General features: G+C 37.7%; 1 protein-coding gene across 2 annotated transcripts in view; it reads right to left on the bottom strand.

Moving 5' to 3' along the window:
- Nucleotides 1-850: 850 nt before the first annotated feature.
- The window catches only part of STK32B (serine/threonine kinase 32B), a 157318-nt gene continuing 132532 nt past the window's right edge, over nt 851-25636 (bottom strand). For both annotated transcript variants that reach the window (XM_031504578.2, XM_077782762.1), the window contains 4 exons: nt 25099-25224; nt 20318-20449; nt 19510-19574; nt 851-2269 (listed from right to left, as the gene is read on the bottom strand). In XM_031504578.2, the coding sequence (XP_031360438.1) occupies nt 2131-2269; nt 19510-19574; nt 20318-20449; nt 25099-25224 (462 nt within the window). In that variant the 3' untranslated portion in view covers nt 851-2130. The remainder of the gene's footprint in view (nt 2270-19509; nt 19575-20317; nt 20450-25098; nt 25225-25636) is intronic.

Raw genomic sequence — 25636 nt, forward strand, 5'->3', positions numbered from 1 at the left:
GGAAGTGCAGCTGGACAGGAAAGGCTCTGCTGACCTGACATCTGCATGAGCCACATCTGGGGAAGTTCCATCTCAGATTTTCGCTCACCAGTTTTGGTGGTCTACGGACTCAAGGCTGGGAAGATGGCAGTAAGTGCACTCTTGGAACACGTCTTCTGGTTTTGTATCATCCAAAAAACATCTGATTTGGGTGCTAAAATATGTGCCAAAATGCAGTAGAGCTGTAAGAGTAGGACATTTCTTCAAAAATGCCTTCCCAGCCTCAGTTAAGATGCTAGCACAATGGCATCCTATGTGGTTGATGCAGAAAATCACCCAGAGTAACTCTTCTTGCTCAAAATAACTGCAATCAGCAAAAAAGAATCAAATGTGTAATTGCCTTTTCCCCCTATGTTTTGCCAGTTGGAAAATTTCACATGAAAAATCTCAGTGAATTACTGGTTCTCCTTATAAACACTCCATGGCTCTAGTCTATATCATCTGATACATCATGGATCCTGCAAATATTTACTTATAAAATTTAACTAGTAACTTTAATTTCTGTGGGATTATTCAGATAAATAAAGTATTTTCTTTCAGATCCAGATCAAGGTCCAAGATCACCATGCATTTTGATTGGAACAGAAAAATAGGTGTTTACAGAAATAATCTGAAATCTTATCTACTTTGGTCCTTCCCAAGTGAAATGGATATCAAGGGAAAAAGAAAAAAAAAAGAAAGGATAGATGGGAAATAGTTTATTCTGGGCAAGGAAATCTATCCTCTTATGACCAGAAAAATATTGCTCCTTTGCTGATGGTATGATTATTTCAGTCTATGACCAAATTAAACAAGAAGACCAACACCATGCTCATGATAGGCATAAAATCTTTACCTTTGTACATTTGTAAACTATTGTTGATGATATGGAACACCATATCATTTAATGGAGTGATAAAAATGTGTATTTGAGAGTTGTGACCAAAATTACATATAACATGAAACAAAATTTACAATAGATTCAATTACAAAGAACTTTGTTTTTTAACAGATAGAAGGGAAATTATGCCGTAAAAATAGGTTATTTCAAAGAAAATATTTTTCACTTCCAAAAACCTAACCTGTTTGTTCTAAAAAGTTGAAATGAAATTTGCTTACAGGTGGTAACCCTTCCAAACAAAAGCACAACTGGACAGAATAAACATGCATTTATTATCAAAATGTGGATGTACAAGTTGTAAAATATCATAAATGTTTGGAATTTTGGCTGCAGTTTAAAATAAAAGGATTTCATGTCAGCAATATTTTGACGAAAGTAGGTTTCTTTCTATTCAAGATATTTCTATCCAGAATAGATCCATGAAAACAGAGACACGTGTAACTTCTTAACATTTTATAACACCTAGCTATGGATCTGAGCAAATTCTTAATGTTTTTAGCTCTCCTTACTAAGCTGCTTTTCAACTCTGGCTCAGTCAGCCCATTGTTACAAACAAAAAGGTTTTTCTCATCCTGCATCCACTAAAGTCACTAGCAAAAATTTGACTTGGCCAGGGTCACATCTTTTACTACAAAGCAGAACACATGATGTTAAAGAACAATGTGAATACACTCACACTGCAAATTTTTCAATGAGTTTCAGGTATTTAGATGAAATTATTCAGTATTTGATGCATTTGACACTACATTAATGTATCTACATCATGTACATCTTTTATAAACTCAACAGCAGGTGCTTAGAAACAGCTGTGTCCAGCAGTTTCACAAAATTTCAAACTGGACCATTTTAATTAGCAGAGAGACTGTGGGTAATGTTAAAGCCTTCATGATAAAGCTGACCCCAGTTGTCTCTCACAAATATCCAGGAATGTGGCAAACTTTGAGAGGCTGCCTAATGAATTGTTTCAAGTTTTCTTCCAGGATTTTGAAAACAAAAGTCACACTTACTTAAAAAACTGTATTTTGCTGCTGATGGTAATTTTTCCAGTGGCAGAGCCAAGAGGAGAGCAGAGTAGCACATGGAAAATCTCAGCCAGTGTGCCGTGTGGGTTGGTCCTTGGGCAGGGATCCTGTTTTGGAGGGTCAGGGGTGCAGAGGAGGGGTGCAGGGAGAGCCTCCCCACCCTGGGTTTTGGAGCTGGGCTGGGGCTCACTAACTGCTGCAGCCCCTGGTGCAGCCGTGTCCCAGCAAATTGTTGTTCCTCCCGTCCTGGAGCTTCTCGTGCCTCTGAAGAGATGCTCTGCTGTCAATGCTGGAGGTCTGTCCACTTGGATCCTGCTGTCTTCTTAATCTGCCAGGGGTTAAAAACATGGACAGAGCTGTCATGTGCAGGTATCACAAGGACAGGTGCCACCTGCCCTGTGGATAGCCACATCCTCCTGGGTATAAAACATTCCTGCACCATTTCACCTCTATTAACTGTTGAGCTTTATAGCTGCCATTTCCTCTAAAAACTGATGATTGCTTCCTTCTAAATATGTGTAATTAGGTCTTGGAGAAATCCTGCTGCCCTTAAAGCCTACCATAAAGAGCCAGCACAGAGGAGAGTGCTTTCCCTGGCTTTAGCACCTCTGCTCAGACTGTAGCTTGGTAAAACCCACGTAGCTGGAGACTGATGAAAGCAGCTGACTGGGGTATATCAGCTGCTCCCCTCTGTTGTCCTACAACATTATCAGTAACCTTCATCAGTAAAAGAGATGAAAAACATGAGATGAAAGTATTTGCAGTATTCCTCTTTTTATTACTTCATGTTATCAAAGACTCATGAGTGGTTTTAAGGAACATCAGCAACAAACCCTATGCTTAGAGACTGCAAAGTTATCTTCTTTTGACATAATTTTCTAGAGAACAGCAACAGCCCTAGAAATACCTGCAGCCCCCACCATGTTATCAAAGAACTTCTCAACACTTCTGCTCAACAGCGATCTCTGTGATTTTACTGTGATTCATGTAACATTCAGTATTTTCCTCCAAACACTGTGTAAATACTTTCAGGAAGATGTAAAGATTCACGGGGAAGCTCTGTGGTGGGAATTATTTTTTTTTTAAACATGAACAGCTACTGTTTTGAAGGATTTTTTCTCTGTTTCTTTTTTCAAAATGGGAAATAATATTCCTCGAAAAGGCAGCAAGACTTGTCACCTGAGACATTATAGAAGAGCTCTTTGTTACAACAATTATAAAAGGTATATATGCTATACTCCAAAAAAACCCCCAACTTTGCAAGCAATATAGAATTCCTAGAAAATAGTCATTAGTGGAAAAACATGCAAAAATCAAATTTAAAGTGTCAATTTCAAAATCTTAAATGCTTCCAGGTGGCATAAACAATATGGAGACACCATACTGAACACTCAGAAAAGAATGAGATGGGACATGAAAATACTGTAATTAAATAGATGAATAGGGGAGGCTATTAAAGCAAAAAAAAATGGGAACACTGTGTAAAAGGGCAGACACATTAAATGAAAAGCTGTAAGGCAGACTGAAAACAACAAATTAGAGGAACAAATTGCCAAAAGCATTTTTGGTTAAGTTTTTCAAGTGCACCAGAAATTCAATGGATACCATTTAGTCTATACGTCAATGTATGAGTGAATTATTAGAGAATAGCACAGAAAATATGAGTCCCTAGCTGAAAAGCCAATTAGTTATCTTCACCAATGTTCATGACAAATGAGGAAGATTCCTTTCCTTGTGAGAAATTTGTCCATTGTCTCCAGTTAAAACATCAGTGAGACAGATTTAGAACCAGTTGCTTAAATTAATGTTGGCAAAGCATCAAGACAATAGATTTTCACCTTAACGACTCTAAGAAAATTACAATTTTTGCACAGCTGAGTGGAGAGTGTAACTTACTCTTCAAACTGCCTTGGCACCATGGGAGACAGCAAATGTGATGACTTTGGTTGTTTGTTGTTTTGGGGTGTTTTTTGTTTGCATGTTGGTTTTTTTAACAAGATTTTTTTTTTTTTAACAAGACTTTCAAAAAAAGTCCAAGAGACTGGCAGGAGGGCAAGAGAGTTCGACTTGGGAGTTGGAACACCTCGGGAATTTAGGTACTGGCACAGGACTAAGGTGTTTGTAGGCACTGAGAGAAAAGGCTGCAGTACTTGGAAACTCAAGTTGCAAAGTGTGGGTGGCAAACCTTGCAAACTGCTAAACAATGGAGTGAGAAAAACTTTGGCTCTATAGAGATATAGGGAATCATTTCATTGGTCTAAGACATGCAAGTGCTTTCTTCCTGGAATTTTATATTTCCTTTGTTTGTAAAATGCTGAAAAAGAAGGCATTTAATTCGCTGCTCAGTTTAAAAGGAAAATAAGAATTCTCTCAACATGAAGCAAGAAAACACTAATTTTTAATTTTTATTTTGAGAACTGGCACAAGGCAGAATGCATGTGAGGAGGACAGAAGAAAAAGGAGAGACATAAAGCCCATGCTGAGAGCAAAAGATCCCTCTGGCCAGCTTCAATTTTTTCACTCTCTACAGAGTTGGTTAATAATGCTGATTTATTTCCATTATTTTCTTTTATCCTGTTCCTACTCCCAGGTGTACTATTGAAACAGAATATGGGGATTTGGAAATGCTAAAGAAATACATTGTTTTAGCAGCGCTTCACTGTATTCCCTTTTCAGACATTTTCTTTCTTTATATCTAGATTCATTATGCATATTTCAAATTATCAAAGTAAGCAATAGGTTATTAACCTGATGATGAGGTAAAAAATTAACTGCTATTTAACTCTTTAATAATTTATCAATTACTGTATTCAGTTATTAAAATTACATTAAGGATTTCACTCTAGGGGTTTATTTATTTTGGGCATACAAAAACCTGCTTACCAGTGTACCCTTGGGGCTGGGAAACTGGACTAAGAACCAGGAGATGCTGATTCTGTTTCCACCTCTGTCACCCTTTGGACAAATTGCAGCACATTTCTGTGTCTCAGCTTCTCTCATCAGATATCAAGGCAGCTGCTGTCAAGAATGATGGAAGCTGAGAACTTTGTGTCTCTAAGTGCTGCTCTGTGTCTCACAGGCCTGAATGAAACAAGGAATTTCTGTCTGGTGTCTGTGATAATTATAAAAGAAGGTGGCATGTATGACCAACCAAAATTTAATTGCATTGCATGTGTAATTATGCCTGTATGCATTACTGAATATATAAAAATACAAAAATAAAGATAACAGACTGACTAAAACCTAGCATAGAAAATAAATTATTGAACAGAAAAAGACTGCAACAACTATGGCAGGACAGAATGAAAACCACAAACATTTAATGAAAGCAAGTAGAAAACTTGGGACCAGCGGGGAATTGCTTGCAGCTCAGCTTTGTTCTCTAGATAAAGAAGAATATTGAAGATTGTCTTTAGGCTGCATAGTAGGATAACTTCAATGACAAAGAATGAAAAGTTGCAGAGTCAACATAACTGTCAAAATTGCAGATTTGCTAAGACTAAGCCCTCCTCCCGAAAGCACTGCAGTTTCAGAAAAAATAAAATAAAGCAATTGGTTTGTATTTCTTTTTATCTCAAAACTGCAGACTCAGGTCAAGACATAAAGAAATACATGTGCACAGTCTCTTCAGTTAAAATATTGGACAGTTACAGAAGTGAAATTTCTCTCTTTCTGGTACATTCTTGATTCCTTGGTGTCATACCCTGAGCACTTTTCTGTCAGATGTTCTAAGCTTTTAAAAAATGTGAGTACCTTGACAAGTTTCTTGTAATCATGGCAAAATAAATGCAGCCTGGGCCATTCTGTTCAAAAATGACACTAGTGCAATAAATCATTTGTAGGAAGCTGCTCTCCAGTGAATGATTTGCCTTTAAGCTGATGCAGCTACAGGCTGTGATAAGTTTTTAAAGCCCAGGGAGAATGAATGGATTGATGGAGACTTGCGGTGGATCTGAAGCAGGTACCTGTTGGCTAAGAATAAATAATGAAATGACCAGCTATGGATGACAAAGTGAACAAGTGGCTCAAGTGGATATAGTCATATGGAACAAAAAAAAAATCTGCAGGGAAAAGTGGATGAAAATAAGTTTGGACAGTGTCTGTCGAATTTATTCCATGGCAGTTCTGTACAAATACATAAGTAGTCTCAGAGGCAGTTATGCTGGGAACTGAGAGTGGTTCTGCTGAACAAACAAAGAGTTCTCCTTCCCTTCAGCATCGGTCCATGCAATATTGACAGTGTGAGACACAGCATTGCACAGGCTCCTCTCCAGCAGCAAGGAAGAGAGGCTGCTCCAGCCACTGCAGGAATGCATCAAAAACAGAAACTGAACCTCCAGTCTGATCTTGGTTTTGTCAGTATTTCTGACAAAGACAAAGAGCCTGGGTGAGCCATAAATTGGTTTTTAAGGTTCTTATTTTCCCAATACTCAGATATTACAGCAGTATTCCTGTAGCATTGATTTCTGATACTGGATCTTGGATCTGATATCAGTCAGTGAAGGGAATTCAGAAGAGAGGGAAAAAGACAAGGTCCAAACCCACTAGAGCAGTACAGAGCACTGGCACCAGGCTTTGCAAAACGTGGCTGCTGTGCTTGGGGAGCAGTGGAGGCTGCTGCCCTGCCTGTCACTCCTGGCTGTTTGCTGGTGTGTGCTACCACCTCTGTGCAGCTGAAGAGTTCCTCAGTGGGTCTTGCCAGGCTCTCAGGGTGGAACTGAAGCTCAGAAATGAAGGAGATGTTTCAAACTGTGGGCCTGCTCTCTGCAACCATGAGAGGACAAAAGAGACTTTCTACTGACAAAAGAGAACCCAAGCCAGGCAGAGCTGCCCCTCCCCTGAGACTTCCACACTCACCACATCCTAAAGTAAACTCTTTTTATTATGAAAAATATGCAAGTGAGTTTGCCAAAATTGCAAATCAAGTGTCCTGAGTGTGGAGGAAACTGAACAGTCTGAGTGGGAAGTGGATTTGCTTTGCCATTTCTAGATTTAGCATTTTACCTTGGTTTCTTGATATTTCATTTTGCTGGAGAAAACAGATGCTTTTGCTTTTGGTCTGGGGGAAAAAAAAGCTTAATAAAATGAATTATAGAAACTAGTTTTATTGTAGGAAACAAAAGCCTATTAATGAAAACTTTTACATCCCTTGGGATAAGTCCTGAGGAATAGATAAATCTGTGGAATATTTATCCCAGTTATTCTTCACAAGGGATGGGGACTGAGATTAGAACAGATGAGGCATGTCTATGCTGGCTTTTTGAAATTCATGAATCCTGGAGGACACTTTGCTAAATAATCAGAAATCCATCTCAGTTCTATGATTTAGCAGCTACACAGAAGTGATGCTGATGGCTTGTGCAGATGGCCTTGATATAAAGCTAATTCTGAACATGTTGGAATCAGAGGAAAAAAAATGACTGCTCTGTCATGAGGAATGACTGTGCTCAGGAAGGAACAATTTCATCTACATGTCTCTGACCATGTCATGTGTTTTGTCTACTGGACCACAGATACAGCAGTCACAAGGGGATTTAAAAAAAGCAGTAAATGTCCTTATGTACAAATCCCATATTTTTAGAATTGGTAAATAACATAGCACTAGGAACTTTTCATTCTCAGTAGAAAAGATCTAGCTATGACATTTTGTGAAGGACTTAAAAGAAGATGGAAAGGCACACAGATAGGCACTATTTTTTATATCCCAGCCACAGAAAATAGAAACCTGAAAGTTATGCCATATAACTAAAATTGCTGGATATTACTATGTTAAAAAACTTCTGTCCAAATAATTTTTTACAGATGATATAATTCTGCAGAGGGACTCCACAAAGTAAGAAGATCCCAACAGTGGCAATGCCTCACAAGGATCCTGTCAGAGCTGGAGACACCCAGCATGTCCTGCCAAGATGGGAGCAGGTTGCTAAGATAGCCAAGGATGGAGTCAGAGATGTCTTGGCACTGAGGGCAGGCAAGGTGTCAGTTTGGTAGCCACTGCTCTTTCCCACTGTTTCTAATTTTAATTTTTATTCTTTGTGGTATTGATGCATCCAAATTTGTTTACAAACACAAACAAAAAATGCCTGGATGAATAAACCACAACTGGACAACACAATCTCTTCCTCAAGCTGGTGACTCTTTATTCCCACACCATCATTGCCTGTCCCTGAACACAACTAATTTGTTTGGCTGATAACTAATCACTTTTACCAAATGGTCCAGAAATTGCTTCCTAAGTAAATGGAAGTAGTTAGCAGCTGGTTATTAAAACTGGCTTCAATGCTTGGTTCCACACAAAAGATGAAATGCTCAGCCCAAAGAGTTTGTAGCATTTGTGGCAGTTGAAACTCCACAAACTATATTCCCATCCATCTCCTTTATTTCCAGCCAAAAGGTATAAAAAAGAAAACTTAATGGGACATTGGAGTCTAACTGTGTCAATAAGAGTTCCTTATTGTGGAATAAGTACAGACTATATCTCTGTGTTACTCACATTTTTAAGTGGTTTTATGTAGAGAAACATGTTCCAGAAAGAAGAGAAGTATTTGGACTGTGAGTATTCAAAAGGACTCACATTGAGTGTGATTAAAATTATAACCACAAAGCTGCTGGGTAGTATGAACTTTACATGTTGGCATAACCCTCATGAAAAGGGTTATGTTTTGGTTCACATCTCAATCCTAAATAATAAGTGTTCAGTGGGAAGAGGGTGGTTGACAGGTGGAAATTACTGATGTTGGTCATACCAGCTCATTTTCTGCATCAGCTCACCCAGCAGCCCCAAAAGGACTCTTCCCTCAGCTTGGCACTGAGAGAAAATGTTCACAGCACCCACGATCTCTCTCACGTCCCTAAAATCATGCAAAACCTGATCATTTATAAAACCCCTGTCTAACCTTTACTGCAGCTCATGCACTTCAGTAAAGCAGACATACTGCAAAAACAGGGCAAGGTTTTGGCAGCAGAATGTAGGTCCTGCAGTGAACACATCTTTTCAAAAATAATGGGCTGTGTGCACATGCAGCTCACACTCCACTTTGAAAATTTCACCCATTATTTTTCTGCCATAATTTTAATATCAGCTGCAGGCAATGATTGTGAAAATACTGATAATAGAGTGTGACTTCTGGGACAACAAGCAGCTTGGCTTGTCTTCTGCTTTCCTCTGCAGGGCATAAGAATGGACCTTGATAAACAGTCACTTAATAATTTTCTGCCTGTATGTTTTGAGGTTTCTCTTATAAATTGGTCCTTGCTGTGTTCTATTTTTGTGAAAATGGAAGAAGCTGGCATTTTACAATTGTAAATGAGTTTCACTCTTTCTTATATCTCCTTTATTCTGCTCACTAGCTCTCTTGTGCCAGGTTTTCATTCAGCTATATCTTTTATTGAAAGGGTGAAATAAAGAAGGAAGAAATGAGCAAGGGGTCCTGATAAAGTTATTTTTTGACTGAATAAGTATATTGGGAAAAGTGCTTTTACTTTTCAAAACAAAATAGCTATAAAATTTGTCCTAAAGTACTGAAAATTCCTAGATTTGCTTAAAAAAAAGTGAGCAAAAATTAGCCTATAAGTTGATCAGAAATTCAGACAATTTGCTTAATTTTCACTTTCATTCATAAAAAAGAAAATAGCAATTTTTTTCAGTGTAAATCTTAAGGAACAGAGTCAAGTTTGTCCAAATCCAATTTGAAAAGGTGTGCTCTAACTTCATAACAACCTATAGCAGAAATAATTGTTAATCCTGCTTAAGTTACCTGGTAACCTGAACATCTGACCATTTCCTATTTCCCGGTGGTATCTGGGAGGGTTCTCATGACAGGCAGCAACTAGAGCACTGCATGGGAATGTAATTCCTGCATTTTAGACATTGTCTCCACCTGCTCCCAAAGGTAGGGATCAATGCCTGGGAGCTGAGTGAGTGGCACAGGCTGCCTCACATCCTTCTGGCTCATCTCTAATCTGCAAACCAGAGCTGCTGTATTCCAGCTGCTTGTTGGGCAGCCTTTGGTCTATGATAACCCCTGAAACTTGAAGGGATTTGCTTCAAAGAGTGATTTTGGCCTGGGAAAAATTGGGCCAGAAACCAATTGGGCAGTATGGAAGACTGCCTGCATACGGCCTTTGAAAAATAGGTAGAAAATGCAGGATTAGAAAAAAAAAGAAAAGGAGTGGAAATGAAGGAAGGAGAGTTAAACACTTCAAAAATTATGAGGGATTCAAAAGAATCCCAAAAGAATTGAATTAATTAAACTAAGTAATGATATAGCTAATTAAAACTATCGCAAAAGACAACTGTGTATAGCTAATTTCCTTTTCGGTTTGTTTATTAAAAAATCCCACTTTACACCTAGCAGATGAGCAGAAAGCATGGGAGAGTTAATAGTGGGCTTTTCTTTTCTTTTCTTTTCTTTTCTTTTCTTTTCTTTTCTTTTCTTTTCTTTTCTTTTCTTTTCTTTTCTTTTCTTTTCTTTTCTTTTCTTTTCTTTTCTTTTCTTTTCTTTTCTTTTTCTTTTTTTCTTTTCTTTTCTCTTTTTTTTTTTTTTCTTTGTGCACAGAGTGATCACAGAAGTCTTTTCAGGCAAACAGGAATCATTGAAAAGTGTATGAATTTTCTAAGCATTTCTGAGTAAACAAGGAAGACACAATCTTGCTCTGTGCCAGAGGAAGCCTGGGGCAGACCAGTGCAGAATCAAGGAGCTGCTGAAGCAGAGGCAACACTCATCACTCAGCAACATCAGAGCTGAGTCACACAGCCCCTAAGGGAAAATTAGTCTGTAAACTAGATAATTTCCTCTTGATCTGGAGTTTGTGTAGAGACCCAGTGTGTGCAGAGCAGCTTTAAATGGAACACAATCCTCCCTGCTGAGTTACAGCAAGTGTGTGTTTTGGGAACCCTGGGTCCAAGCAGCAACTCCATCTAACCACTAGCCAAAAGTGGATGTCATGAATCTTTGGCACTGCCTTGAAAATGTTTGTTCTTGGTCTTGCTTGTTCTTGGTCTCCTGCACCCATGGCTGTGGACATGCATTCAAATGCAGCTGCCCCACAAGTGATGATTTGTGCTGCATGAGATGCCCTTGACTACCTGACACAGAGAGGGTGGTCAGACCACAGAGCACCCGTGCCTGCAGAACTGATGTTTAGAAATTATCTAAATACACAAATGTGGGATGGATTTTATGCCAGCTAACTGCAGACAACTGGAAGATTAGTTCAGGCTCTCTCTAAAGGGTAAATAATGTCACCAAGCTAAATTAATTACTTTGGGTCTAAGCTATCTAACATATGTGCCATAGATCAATCTTGGGAGATACAAGTCTCTCCTCTGAGTACTAAAGAAGCTTAATCTAGAGAAATTATTTTAGATAAACTAATTTAAAGGGATACAGGCTTGTTGCATCTCTAGAAAAACTCCTTCCCTCTTTGAGAAACAGATTCAAGGCCCTTCTTGTTTAGTGGCTCTGCAAGCTCACTACAGACCATACTGCTTAGCAGAGCCAATTTATGTCTGGATTAAAGCTAATTTGCACCCACACAGTTCAGGTGAGCAGAAATTGAATGGTCCCATCAGTCTGTAACACAGCACAAGGTGATAAACTCTGTCAAGAGCTGGGTGATGAAATCACCAACAAGAACAGGGGTGCCACTGCCTATTCATCCATGCAGATGTGCCTGCAGTGTATTCAGGCTCTGGCTCTGCCAAGAATGGCTTTTCTGCATGACTTGGTCTAGATCTTGAAAAATACTTGGTCATCTAATTCCCATTTATTTCAGATATCTCTGAAAAAACTTGTGTACAGCCTGTGGGTAGGAGTTTTTCTCTGTCTAACCACTATTTTGCTCAGGCTGTCTTTGACCCCAAACATGCTGTTTTGGTATTGACAGCTTTGATAGAAACAGCCAAAATCTCAGGTCTGTTTTCCTAATACACTGTCATGTATGTGTTTGGATATCTCAGTAGACTACCAAGTAATTATTAAAATAATTATGTTTTAACTCCATTTAAATTTAAATGAAGGATTTTCAGATGAAAAGTTATGCTTTATTGCAGCTGAATGTGAAAAGTAAAATTTTGGGGACAGTATCCCCATATAGCACGTATGTCTTCTTTTACCACTGACACTCATGGCATTTACTCCCACCCTTTCCAAAAATCCTTGGGGAAATATTCTTAGAGTTTGGATAATTGATTCAGGTTGATGGTTCCTACTGAGTAATTACACTCAGTAAATGGCTGTGAATGTAATTTTTTATCAACCAGCAATTTATAATCAAACCTAGAAGGCTCAGGTGCACATACAGTGTTAGTGACATGTGAAATACTGGGATGCAGAAGGCAAGTGAAAACTGTATGGGTGCTATAGTATGTTGACCTGTACTGTCTTGAGATCTGAGGTTTATCCTGGGATTTGATAAAGCAAAATAAGTAGACATGAAGTACATAAATGAAGACTTCAAATGATGTGCAGTCATTTAAGAAAATGTGACTAAACCAAGTGATTAACACTAACATTAAAGCCAGGTTCAGATGAGTAAAATAGGTGTTTCTTAGAAGTGGGCTATTGTCTGTTCAAGACCAGGTGCATCCTAATCAATGTCTGTCTTGTTATATATATATATATACATATATATATATATACACACACATGCATACTTTCATATGTACACTGGTACATATGTATATTTTACTGTTCAACCCTTGTATGAAGACTATATGAAAATGGAAACCTTGTGAGCTGTGAAAAGCCTTAAATGCACAAACTCAGGAATTCCACCTAACAGAGATTCCCCTCTCTCACAGTGGCCCATTTCAGACACTAGGGCATGCTGTTGATGAAAAAGCTAAATGGAGACAAATGTCTGCTGTGGTATATTCCCCTCACTTCTGACATTTCCAGATCTCCTGAACCAATGAGTACGTCAGAACCTTCACATCTCAAGGACCTTGATGGATTTTTCCCTATGAATTTCTCTAATTCTCTTTTGAATATTTTTCTATGTTTAACACCCAAATCATCACTCAGCAACATGCTGCATTTCACAAAAAAACATGGTTGATTTTCCTGCTGCCAGATAACTTTGTGACCTTGGGTTACCACAAAGAGTGAATAATCATTGCTTAGTCATCTTCTCAATAAGTTTCAGAACATGTTATTATTTCTCCTGTTTCTGTCTTTTCAATTGCCTCTTCTCTGAGTTTAAATTAGTTCAAGTTTATTAAACGCTTCAACATGACCCATGTCACCCCCCTGGTCAATCCTGTTTTTCTTGAAACCTTTCTAAGTCCTTTTTAACCTTTTTGAGATATGGAAGCAGAGCTGTACACAGAATGAAAGATGCAGGTATATGTATATGAACATATATTTATCTGTAGTTGATTTTATCAGGAACATATCAATACCTTTTAGTCTTCCACCTTCTTCCACTAGGCATTGTGCTGTCCACAATCTTTTCAAACCCTCCCTCCTTCATAACTGGATTTTGAGTCTATTATCCTAAAGGTAAAATTGAGATTTTCTTCTTCTGACTGTATTCATATTTATCAGTACTGAATTTGAGCTGCCATTTTCCCACCCTGCAACTCAGAACCATGCCTATTAGTATTTAATGCAGCTCTTTTCACTCAGATTTAGTTGTGGCTGCTCTGGTATCATAAGTGACCTTTGTGACCTCGCCATTCACCTTCCTTTCCAGCTCATCTATGAATGTATTCAACAGACACATGGACATCAGAGTGACTGGCAGGAATAACGTTATCTCATCACTGGCTTGTTTCTGCATTGCTTCAGCAACTGGACACAAATTGCTTTCTTAAAACAGGACAAGGAGTTCAGTCATCATGACTCAGTTTATGGAGACTCATAACAAGTGAAAATTTATGTTAGTGTGGGACATAAACAGAGATGAAGGCAATTACCTCATGGAGGTAATTCCCTATGGCAATGGAAGAGTCATGACCTGTTATGCAGCCTTTATTTATCACAGATATAATTTGTCCCATGTAACCTACTTTAAAAAAAGAATTTTGGTACTCAGAATTATACACTTGTGCTTCCCCTGCAAAGTCTGAGATGTACAAATGAAAACTCTTCTTTCCTCTGCCTGTGAATTGACTTCAAATTAGTTTTTATTAGATGTATTTGTGTTTAGTTTTCTGTAAATAGAAACCAATTTCTGACCTCCAGTGCTGAGGATCTCATCTGTTACCCTGATCCTTCCAGGACCACATTTCAATGTGGAGAATGTGCTGCATATGCACCCCCATGCAACTTTCATTCCCAAAGTTGGATGGTGGATTGTAGCATTATAATGACATCATTACTTGTTTGGGAAAACTTTGACTATTTTTCCTTGAAAACTTTTAAAATGATGCTCCAGATTCTGATTACCCTTTGTAGTTTTTTTTCCCCCTCCATGAAACTGTGAAGGGAACAGATTATTGAAACAATGGCATTTGTATGACATCTCCTTTCTCCAGAAAAAGTGAATTTGTAGGTATACTTAGAGAAATATTATCAGTTTGGACCTGCTATGCTCAAACTTTTAGGTATCTTGGCTCACTAAGAAGACAGGGACATTTGGATTGGTAATTCTAAACCAGCAATAACAAGCAGAAATCAGAGGCAGAAGTGAAAGGGCTCGTGTTGGCAAGCAGCAGTTATTACTACCCAAACACAAACCAGGTTCAATCATCACATTCAGAAAAGCATCTTTCCAATTGCAAGAGCAATCTCCAAAAGCAGACAGATCCATTACAAAAGGGAGAAGAAAGGTTCAGTGAAGAGCAGTGCAACCACTAGAAATGCTCAAAAAGTAATGGATTTGAACTGAATTAAGGTCAGCAGAAGGGGCAAGAAAAGGACTGTAACCTCATCTAAAAAGCATTCAGATATTAGAAGGATTATGATAAATATCTCCAGAGACTCTAAGTGACATAAAATACGTATTAAGAAAAATACATTCAATGAATTGCACTGCAAACCATTATGAATATTCAATCTCAATCAAATTGAAATGAAAGAGAGTACTCAGGCATTCTGGATTTGAATCTTAAAAGACAATTAAAAGGAATGAAAAAGAACTAAAATGAGAGAGATAATAAATTTGATCATATTAAAAAATGCAGAGAATATTAAGTAAGCTTTTAATCTATGATTAGAAAAAATCAGACAACAGGATTTTAAGCATCTTAATATGCTTAAAATATGCTCCCTCAAGTTTTGCTGTTTATTCTGGGAACAGAGAGCTGTCTGTTCACCTTGAGCTGTTCAGGATAATTTGTAAGAACTAGATATGCTCAAATGGCAGGAATGATAGCAGGAAAAGACAGAGTAATGTGCTTCAATTTGTGGCACATTTTAAAATGTGCTAGTATTGAACAAATGCTGAGAAGAGGAATAAGGTGTATCAGTAGCTTAAGACAGAGACAAATGTGTTCAGATTGTGGGGACAAGGCAACTGAATATCATAACAATGCTATTGCAGCATATTAATATTAAGTAAAAAACCTTCAAATTCAAAAGCACTAGTAATGTTTTGAAAGGTTCGACTGGAATTATTGAAAACATGGATATTTTCTTAAACAGTTAATTGGCAGTTCATTTCCTAATCAGTTTTGCAGAATTCTAACCCATTTTCATGTACACTGGATATATGAAATAAATATTCTACTCTATAAAATATGGATGTTTGATTTTGCTTTCTTTAGCAGGCTGATAATTTTGATTAAGTTTGGGAAGCATCTAACTGAAGGATACTTCTGCCTGATAAGCAAATATTTCTTGTGTTTTCTTCTCTCTTCTTTGATTTCTCACATCTTCAATCTTAAAGGCATCTTTCAGGGAGAAGAATAGGCTCAGGACCATGAAGGGTAAGAAATATAATTTCATTACTTGCAAATATTGGGTCCTTTTCTTAATTTCTGGTCATTGCAGGTTTTAAATATTCATAAAGAATGTATGTGAAGATCTATTTAGTGATAACAGCACAAAAATAGCAAAATAATTTCTGCTCAGCTTTTTAATTAAGCTACAAGTGAACATTGTGGCTTTATCTGTACAATCTCCCCCACAGACACATACACAAAATTTAAAAATGAAAACTTGAAAATGTAGTCTACAGTTTCTAAATTATATCAAATTCTGGAAAAATTGCTGGCAAGTCTATGGGAATTAAGATACTGCAGAATTTTTGGTGTTGCATTTCTGGATATTAAAAAAATCTATATACAGAAATGGAATTAAAACAAAAAACTAATTATTTTGCCACAAAAAGGAGCCAAATAGATCCCTGAAAACTACTTCAGATAATATTTTCAAGCCAATCAGTGTGTGGATCATTTGTATATCAGATTTTATTTAGTTTATGTGTTCAAAACTAGGAGACTACACTAACACTTTTAACAATAGAAAACAAATCCTGCAAAAGGATTTTCCTATGATATTTTAGTTTGGATCAGAGCAGTGTGTGCCCCTCTCTTGAAGGTAGTGGCAGATAATATCACTGTGGACAGATGCCATACCCCCTGTCATATATATCAAAACACACACACACACACACACACACACACACACACATTTTGATTTGCTCACATCCACTGAAATATTCAACAGAAGATGCCCTCTGATCAGGATTGTGTAAGGGATACAAATCTAATTTTTTTTCCCACTGCTGACTATCACTAACTTCATGTCTTTGTCCATTAAACCCTTGCTTAAAACTTTCCTACAAATACCAGTTTTCCACTACTTAAGTACAAAAAGTAATAGAATAAAGAAAATATGCACATTCTGTCTTCATCTTCATTAACCGAAATACTCCAGTCTCTTTCACTATGTTTAAATTCATTTTAGCATAGTGGACCCTTTCTCTACCCGCGCCCCCTGCTCCTCTTGCCTGCAATCTAAGAGTTTCTGATAATCTCCTGAGCTTCTTGACAAGAAAGCAAGTATGGCACATTGCAAGATTTGCAGTGTCTGTTGCAGGATGAAAGACACACAGTAGAAAATAGGCAGAGTGCAGAACTACCAGCAAGGCATTCAAAAAATTCAGATTTTGCTTTTCATAGCAGATATTTTACAAGTATTGGATTACAAGATGTTGTGTAACTGTGATAGCTAACACCACAAAATTAACTATGCATTAACACTTGACTTTATGTTGGTCAGTTAAAAGCATCTGAATTTTTCCCTTGCATCTTTCTAGTTTGGTGAGTCTCATTTTTTCCCCTTGAACTACATGCTACTTTTTTTCTCATCCTTTATTAGTATTTATGTAGTTCTCTGTGACACTGAAGTAAACTGAGCAGAAGGCTTAAGTGACAATAAAACGTAGATTTTCGCTGCTGGATATAATGAAGATCTAAAGAAATATTCAGATACTTCCAACAGTTACTGTGTAAAGGAACATGGAAGAATATCAAAACACCTGGCTGCATTAATCTGAGAGTGATTTAAAGGCCTGTTTGGAATTGACACCTCACCTAATGATACAATCACTTTTTAATAAGTATTATATTTGTAGGAACCAATGGTTCACATCTTTCAGCATCTTCAGCTGTTCCTAAGAACTTGATGGGCCATGTGGCTTTGGAAACCCATGTAAGCACAGCCTCAGCTTGTACATCCAGTCCTGAGGGCACAGAAGGTCTAAGGAAACCCACCCTGAGTTCCTCTGGTGTTTACTGTGTAGCTTCTTCTGCTATGATGGCCTCTGTGCCAGCCATTGCTCCTATTTTGTCCTCATTACCTTGAATTCACTTTGCACTTCAAACATGTGACATCTGCTTCCCCCCTTCTTAATATTTTTTGCCTTGAAAAATATTACAGGAGTCTCTCCATGTCTTTCTTAAGCTATGATGCAATTTAAAAGAGAAATGGTTGTGATCTGGCTTTAGACAATGCAGGATCTGTTATAGGCCTAAACTAAATATTCTTCCTTTACCTTGTCAAAGCCATTCAAGCAATGACCAAAACACATGCTTTTCTGATTGAAGTGCATGTGGTTTACCTTTTGCTTCCATTTTACTTGTACTCCACTTAAACTTCTTGATCTCTCATCAGCCTCTCAAGAGTTCTTTATAGCTTGTGTTGTTACTGTAGTTGTGCAATATGAAACAAACAAAAAAAATTCCTATGCATAAAAATATTTAAGAATAACACAGAAAAATCATGACAACAAAAATTGTTCAAGATAGTGAACACACCAATGGGATTTTGAGTGTCTTACAAAATCTGGTGTTCTAACTTCCAAAAATTGCCACATATTGGATATGTGTCATATATGACTCGAGGGTAGGTGGGAGACTAATACCTGGAAATGAATTACTTGTATGAACAGCTTCTAGGAAACTCATTAAATTGAATAACCAGTGTAATATTTTTCTATCTTGTTATTATGATCTTAATAATTTTGAATTTTGTGGGTTAAACAACAAAATCCAAGCATTCACTAGTTCAGCTGATTCAGAGAATCCAACAAGATGCTTCTTAAAACTTTCTATGGGCTGACTTGGTCTGGCTTCTCTTTTTTATGACTTTAACAGAAACCAATGGCTTTCTTGTGCTTGAGATCATGCAAAATAACATGAAGAACCTGTTGGACCTTCCTTTTCTTTCTAAGACCATGTAGTTTCTGTGAGCAGGCCATATTAGTCAGAAATGTCCCACAGATTGTTGCAGGAAGAAGGGTAGATCATGGCATAATTTCCTTCATGCTATTGTGTGAACTGTGCTAAGCTGACAGTTCATTTTTCAGTTTTAGTTACAGAGACAATAATTACCTGCATTGTATGCATTAAGTAAGAGTCACAACTTTCAAATTAATTTTTAACATCTCACAACTCTATTAGAAAGGCTTGCATATATAATTAGATCAAATAAAAACATGAAATACACTTGAATGAAGTGCAATAATTTGACCAAAGACAAACAACTCCATTGTTATGACTTGTATCTGCTATTGCAAACAGGTCCATAATGACTGCAACTCAGAGGCAGTAAATTATGAGAAAGGCAGTGCATTAATTGAACCAGGAAGATTATTGATATCCTTGGGAATCAGTCTTGTGCTTCTGTCAACCCTGACTGACCCTTAGATTAGAAGTTCTTGCTTCATGTCTGGTAGAGGTGTAATACTTAGCTTTGTTGAAATAGTTAATGTTGGAATACATTTTTTTAATAGTGGGGAAGTATGAGCAGCTTTTCCAAGTCAGTGCTGCTCATATCATTAAAATTTCATGAGTTATTGTTTGAGTTGTGAAAAAGCAGTAACTTTTATTGTATTCCTCTGCTTAATTACTGACAGTTTCTCTGGGGAATTCCAATAACATTTACCTTATATTTCTAACATACTTTCATCACAGGGTCTTCTGCTTGCTTGCAGAGATGCAAGAACTACAAAACCATCACACCAGAGACTATAAGAGGAAGAAATCAATGGAAATCCAGTCTTTTAGGCTCTGCTACTGTGATCATTAATCACCTGCCCTTACACTGTGAGAAAAAAAATAGTGCTCAATTTAATTTTAGTACTGAATGCTAAAGAGGCATTAAGAAATGCACTTACTTCTCTCTGTTGAATATGATGAATTCTTTCCTAACGGTTTCCAAGCACTGCTGCAGGTGTACATTCTTTAAAAAACAGCATGAATAGGTTGATTAAAAAAGATGAGAAATCATAGACAAAAATCACAACAACACAAACAACACTGAACAAAATGCTTATGAATGAATGCTATCAAGAGGCATTTAGAAGACTCATTAAATTGGGCTATGATAGCACAATCAATCTCATTCTTTTGAAAGAAGCTCCCCACAAATAATTCCTCAGGATTTTTACATCTGATAGCTCTAGGAAGAGCAGCTTTCATGAACATTCAAAATCTTTAGGAGTAGCAGCATAATTTATAAAACCTCACTAGAATGATGATTCAAGTCTGGAAATTATTATTAATCTTCTTGGTACTCTTGACTGTTCATAGAATACATCTTTCTACATGGCACACATTAGTCAACAGTGGAAGAGACAACTTTAACATATTTATAAATAACAAGCCTTTTCACTGCATACTTTTCATTTTTGGTAGTAGTAGCAAATAAACACCCTTTGTAACTATTTGTCCATGTGTGGGAAGTGTTTTTCACAACTGGCAACTTCAAATGAGCATATTATTATAGCTTAAAGATGTTGTTACTATTTGACTGAAATAAATGGTTGCTTTTCATCTTGCTTTGGAGATTATTTATGTAATGTATAAAATGACAGACAGAGTGGTTGAGTCTATTTTCAGAGGTGATAAAACTGAATTTAATTGAGTTTGCCTATTAGAGTGTAAACAAAATGCCACTGACTGAAGTCACTGTTCCCATCTTACCAGTGGGCAGGTTTCCTTAGCTCCATCTTTGGATTTGTTTTTGGCAAGTCGCTTTTTCTTTTTATGGAGAGGCTTGGACTCCAAAATCATTTCTTCAAGTTCAAATGTGGGATCACAGTTCAGTCTTCCTTTCTGGTACAAAAGGATTCAAAGTTACTCTTTGAAACATCATTGTGTTTTTTAAATTTGCTTGGAAAATGTTAACAGCAGTAAAAATGAACCAGCTCCTCAATCACATCTGTAAAATGAAAACTGTCTCTTTAGGCCTGAAGAGATGCTTAAAATTTGAACAAGGGAGATAAGATAAAAATCATATTATAAAGCAATTATAAAGAGTTAGATCCTCTTCCTAGTTATAAACAGATATATTTCTAGAGTGACAAAACTTATATTACCCCAATGAGAGAGATTAATCTGGCTCAGGTCTTCATGAGAATATCAGTTAGTGCTGTAGAGTAATAGTGACACCAGTAATAGTGCAGAAGGGATGGGTAGTACCTCTAAGACCTTGCTGAAATCTGATTTGCGGAAGTGTTGCAGGGGATTCATTTATTTAGATGCTGTCCATGAGAACAAAGGAAGGAGCAGGCCTGTTTAGGTTAGCAGCATTTATATAAAAAAGGGTTCACAGTATTATGGAATCCCAGGTTGGAAAGGATCTCAAGGATAATCTGGTCAAACTTTTCTGGCAAAACCACAGAACCATCTTGTCCACAGTCCCGATTCTGGACAAAATGGTCCAGCAACCTGTCCAGCTGAATCTTAAAAGAGTCCAGTTTTAGAAAATCCACCGTTTTCATGGGCAGGCAGTTGAAACGGTTGATTGTTGTGAAAAATTTTGTTCTTGTGTCCAGCTGGAATCTTCCCAGGAGTTACTTGTACCCAATACCCCTTGTCTTTTCCATGTGACTCCCTGTAAAAAGGGAGTTTCCATCTTGGTAGCTAACCTTTAGGTAGTGGGACATAGTGATAAGATCTCCCCTAACCCTTTTCTCAAGGTCTACAAGCCCAGTTCTCTCAGCCTTTCCTCTTGTGGCCTATTTCCCACTCCTCTGATCATCTCTGTGGCCCTTCTCTGGACCCTCCCTAACTTGTCCACATCTTTTTGTGTATTGGGGACCAAAACTGAACACAGTATTTCAGGTGTGGCCTGGCAAGTGCTGAGTAGAGTAGGATAATGACTTTATCTCTGTTGGTGATGCTTTTGTTGATGCAGCTCAACATCCCGTTGGCTTTCTTTGTCAAGCCGCACCCTGGTCACTCACACTGAGCTTTCTGTCCACCTGGACCTCCAAAGCTGCTGGAGCTGTTCCTCAGCTGGATAGATTCCACCCTGTGCTACACCTCTGAACTGTATTTTCCCAGGTTTAAGACCTTACACTTGCTGAACTTCATAAGGTTCTTGTTATCCCACTCCTACAAAGGTCTTCCTGCAGGGTAGTTCTCCCAAGGTGTCCACTTTCCCACTCAGTTTGGTATCATCAGTGGACTTCCTCAGGGTACACTTGATCCCATCATCCACACCACTTGTTAGGGTATTAAGCAGTGTTTTAATCGATCCCTTGGGGACCTCACTTGTGACAGGCTCCCAGTTTGAGAAGGAGATTTTTCCACCTCCCCCTGGGTGCAGCCCACCACATCATCCAGTTCCCCACTCACTACATGCATCACTTTATACCATGACACTGAAATGTCTCAAAAAGGAGGCAGTAGGAAACCGTATCAAAAGCCTTGGAGAAATCCAGGTAAACAATGGGAACCACCTGCCCCATATCAGCTGAGCAGGTTACCTTGTCATTGAATATGATATGGCTTGGAAAGTCCCATTTGTCCTTGGTGAATCATTGTTGGCTTTTCCCCATCAGGTGCTTCATTCTAATCTATTCTTTTTCTATTCTATCCACTTTATTAAGGTTTTCCTTACCCATTACACATATTACTTAAATAATTCTGATTCTTCATTAAAAAAATGTTATGTTAATTTCTGAAGCCTGAATCAAATTTTAAGATTCATTGTTATACCAGAAAGAATTTCACAAAAAAGTTGCAAACAATTTGAATTGTGTAGTGAAAGATACTAAAAGAAACTTATTTTCCTCTGGGACTTCTGAGAGTTCAGTCACACCATTGTCACTGTCAAGGTGGAAGTACTAAAATAAGTTCTATATAAATGACAGATATTTATAGTAAGCAAAGACATTAAGCAGCAAAATCACATCAAGAAATTGTATAATTTGTGGTGTTCTGCAATGAAACATTTGGTTTAGAGATCACTCCATCATTTTTATTCTTAGCAAACCCTGTATAATCAGAGCATAATATTTAGATATCTGATGCTTTTCCTATATATTATACAGCCAGCTTTAGTAGAACATATTTGGTTTTTATAACTGGTAGTTTACAGCTTATTTATAGTTATTAATAAATAAATAATATCTTAGGTTTCATCTATATCAGTTCTTCCCTTGAGCATCCATAATTCTTAGATTTTATTGAGTACTTTAAAAATATATCACTAATTCTGAAGCTCTAAAAATAAAAGCAAATTATATTTTAAAAAAGCCCTACAACAATTTATGACTCCGGGCTGAAAATAAAGAAACTAACTAAGCCATAAAGAAACACATGGGCTAGTTAAGTAAGAACTATGTTAATGGAATCAAACTATAAAGGAGAAATTAAGCTATGGGACATAGACCTCCCATGTGCTCTCCTAGCTGTAGAAGGCAGACAAGCTCCTGACAGTCAAGGTAAACTGTCAAAATTTATAAAACTCTCTGGTTTCAAAACACAGGCCGCAGGGCCCCAATTCATCTCTCACCAAAGGCTGAAAAAGAAACAGTTTGTTGTGTGGCCCCAGTTAATCAGTGCAAGTTTTGGTGGTGCTACAAAGAGAAAGTTCCCGGGAAGTGTGTGACCAAACTCGGTCTCACAAAACAGCAAAGTTTCTATAAAAAGAAATTTTGGGCTAGAAAAGATACTTTGGTTCTCACCTCACTGTTTTTCCTGACACACTTGACTGATCAGGTAGAACAAGCTCTGCAATATCAGATTCTTCATGGAAGAGTCTGGTAGAGCTTGTAATGGGACTTTCAGATTAAGCTGGATAGATAAATGAAACATTTTACTCCTATTTCCTTTTAAATGTAGAATATTATTTTACATCACATATTAGATTTGCCCTTCAGTTTTCTAGATGCTGCCAAAAGACAAATACAGTGAATCCAAATGTGAAAAGAAAAGCTGTCTTTGCAGTCTGATACTCTTGGAACCCCACCTATGCTGTATCTTTGGGAATGGAGAAATGGATCTCCCTTATGAAATACTGTATTGTGAAGTTTTCCACATGCTGACAGTTGTAGATTAAACTTCCAGCTGGGAGTAGGAAGTGTAAATAATTGATTGAGTTTTGCCTGAGAAGCAAGTCTACACCTCTGATATCTCAAAGAGCAGGTCTAACTTGAAAAAAGGAAGAGGGAAGTCAGTTTCTGCTCATCTTCTAGATCACACAGAAGAATGGAGTCCAGCAGGCAAGAAGGAGCTTTGTTCTGCATTGCTTTGCTTAGGACAGTGACCTAAGAGGGTGTAGGGGGGGATCCTGGCATGGCACAGCAATTATTCCATCTCCATGGACATCAAGTACCAGTGAGTCATAGCCTGGTAGATGTGGCATTCACCTCTCCAACTTTGCTCTTGTTCTAGGATTGAGCTACAAAGTGAAGGGAAGGAATTTCCCCACAGGTGAACATTGCTCTGAAGCGCCTGTAAGAGGGGCTTGCCTTTCCCTTCTCCTGTTGTGCTTGTTACCTGCTGTGTTCCTGCTCTTTCTCCCAGTTCCCTGAGGGAAACTCTGCTTGCCCACCCACAGCTGCTTCTCCTGTAGGACGTTGCTTCCAGAGAGGCTCTGGTCAGGTGCCAAGAAGCCCAGCAATCACAGGTAGCAGTGTCTTGGTGGCACACCTGGCTACCTTTGCTCCATTAGGCATTGTTCCCTCACCTTCAGCTTCTGAAAGGTTGAATCCTGTCTCCATCATGTTTATCATGAACTCTGATGTGCACCTGGATGAAAACAGGGTCCACCTATTCCACCTTCCTCATCTTTATTTACAGTTGCATAATAAAAAACGCTACAAATAAGTTGTTTGGACAACAATTATAGTGTAACATAGCTGAAAAAAGTGAAGCATGTTATTAACACCCACAGTCATTGCTTTTTATTCATGGCCCCCAAATACATTTAGCTTGAAAATGAGAAAAAAGGAAATATTCAGAAAATACCAACAAAATGGGATCACAGTAAAAAACAAACCACCAGATTCCCTCACAGAATTGGAATGTTTTATTGTAAGAAACTGTCACAAAGGAAATAGGTCAGCCTTTTGGAACACTATTTTTTAAGTGAAAAAGTAACAGCACACTGGGATGTTAAAAAGGTTTCCAGATGTTATCCAAATATCAAACTTTCACAGCCACAACAGTCTTCTTGGTATTCTTTATCTCAAAGTTAACTCTGACAATCATTTGCTCTAACAGCTGAAATGCAAAGTCTGGAAAAGGTTTTCTTTTATTTGAAAAGGAACAAAAAGTGCACCAAGGTTAATTAGTTTTTGTTGTGATCTATTGAAATGGAATGAATTTTCCCTTTGCTGTGACTGAGTAAATGAAAGTAGAATCCAAAGTAAATCACTGAAGAGCAATAAATACAAGCATAAACAAGTAAAACAGCAGTGATAATTAAAGTCAGAATTTACAAACACTATTCACGTGGAAAATCAACTTACGTTAGGAACAAAGCCTGGGGTCACAGCTTTCCCTAGAACAGCATCCCAGTTGACATCAGCTAGGTATGGAGAGTTCTGGATGTCTGCAAGGCTTGAAAGGCGGCACTCGGGGTCCTTAATGAGGAGCTGTGGTCAAGCACAAGGCATTTTCTAAGGGACTGCATGCCATATAGAAGAGTAAATGTATCATAAATTGTATGGTTTTTAAGTAAGAAAACGGCTAGGGAACCTGCTAACAGATGCTAGAAATCCCAATTAAAAAAAAAATTAGAAGTAATAAGTCACAGGATATGAGTACAGTTTAATTGCCACCAGATGGCTGTTGCAGGCGTGAAGTGTATAAATGTATTAGCAACAAAAGTCTGCTTACAAATACACAAGCGCCTATGCAAAATAAAACATTACAGATCAATGACACCCAACAATTTGTATTTTCTCTCTAATTTTTTGGAAGATATAGTTACATTCTCATCCTAGCAGCAATTAAAATTATCTACTTCATGCTCTATCTGTTCAAGACTACATTGCTAATTGTTGC

This window comes from Lonchura striata, chromosome 4 (assembly GCF_046129695.1).
Source record: "Lonchura striata isolate bLonStr1 chromosome 4, bLonStr1.mat, whole genome shotgun sequence".
NCBI lineage: Eukaryota > Metazoa > Chordata > Aves > Passeriformes > Estrildidae > Lonchura > Lonchura striata.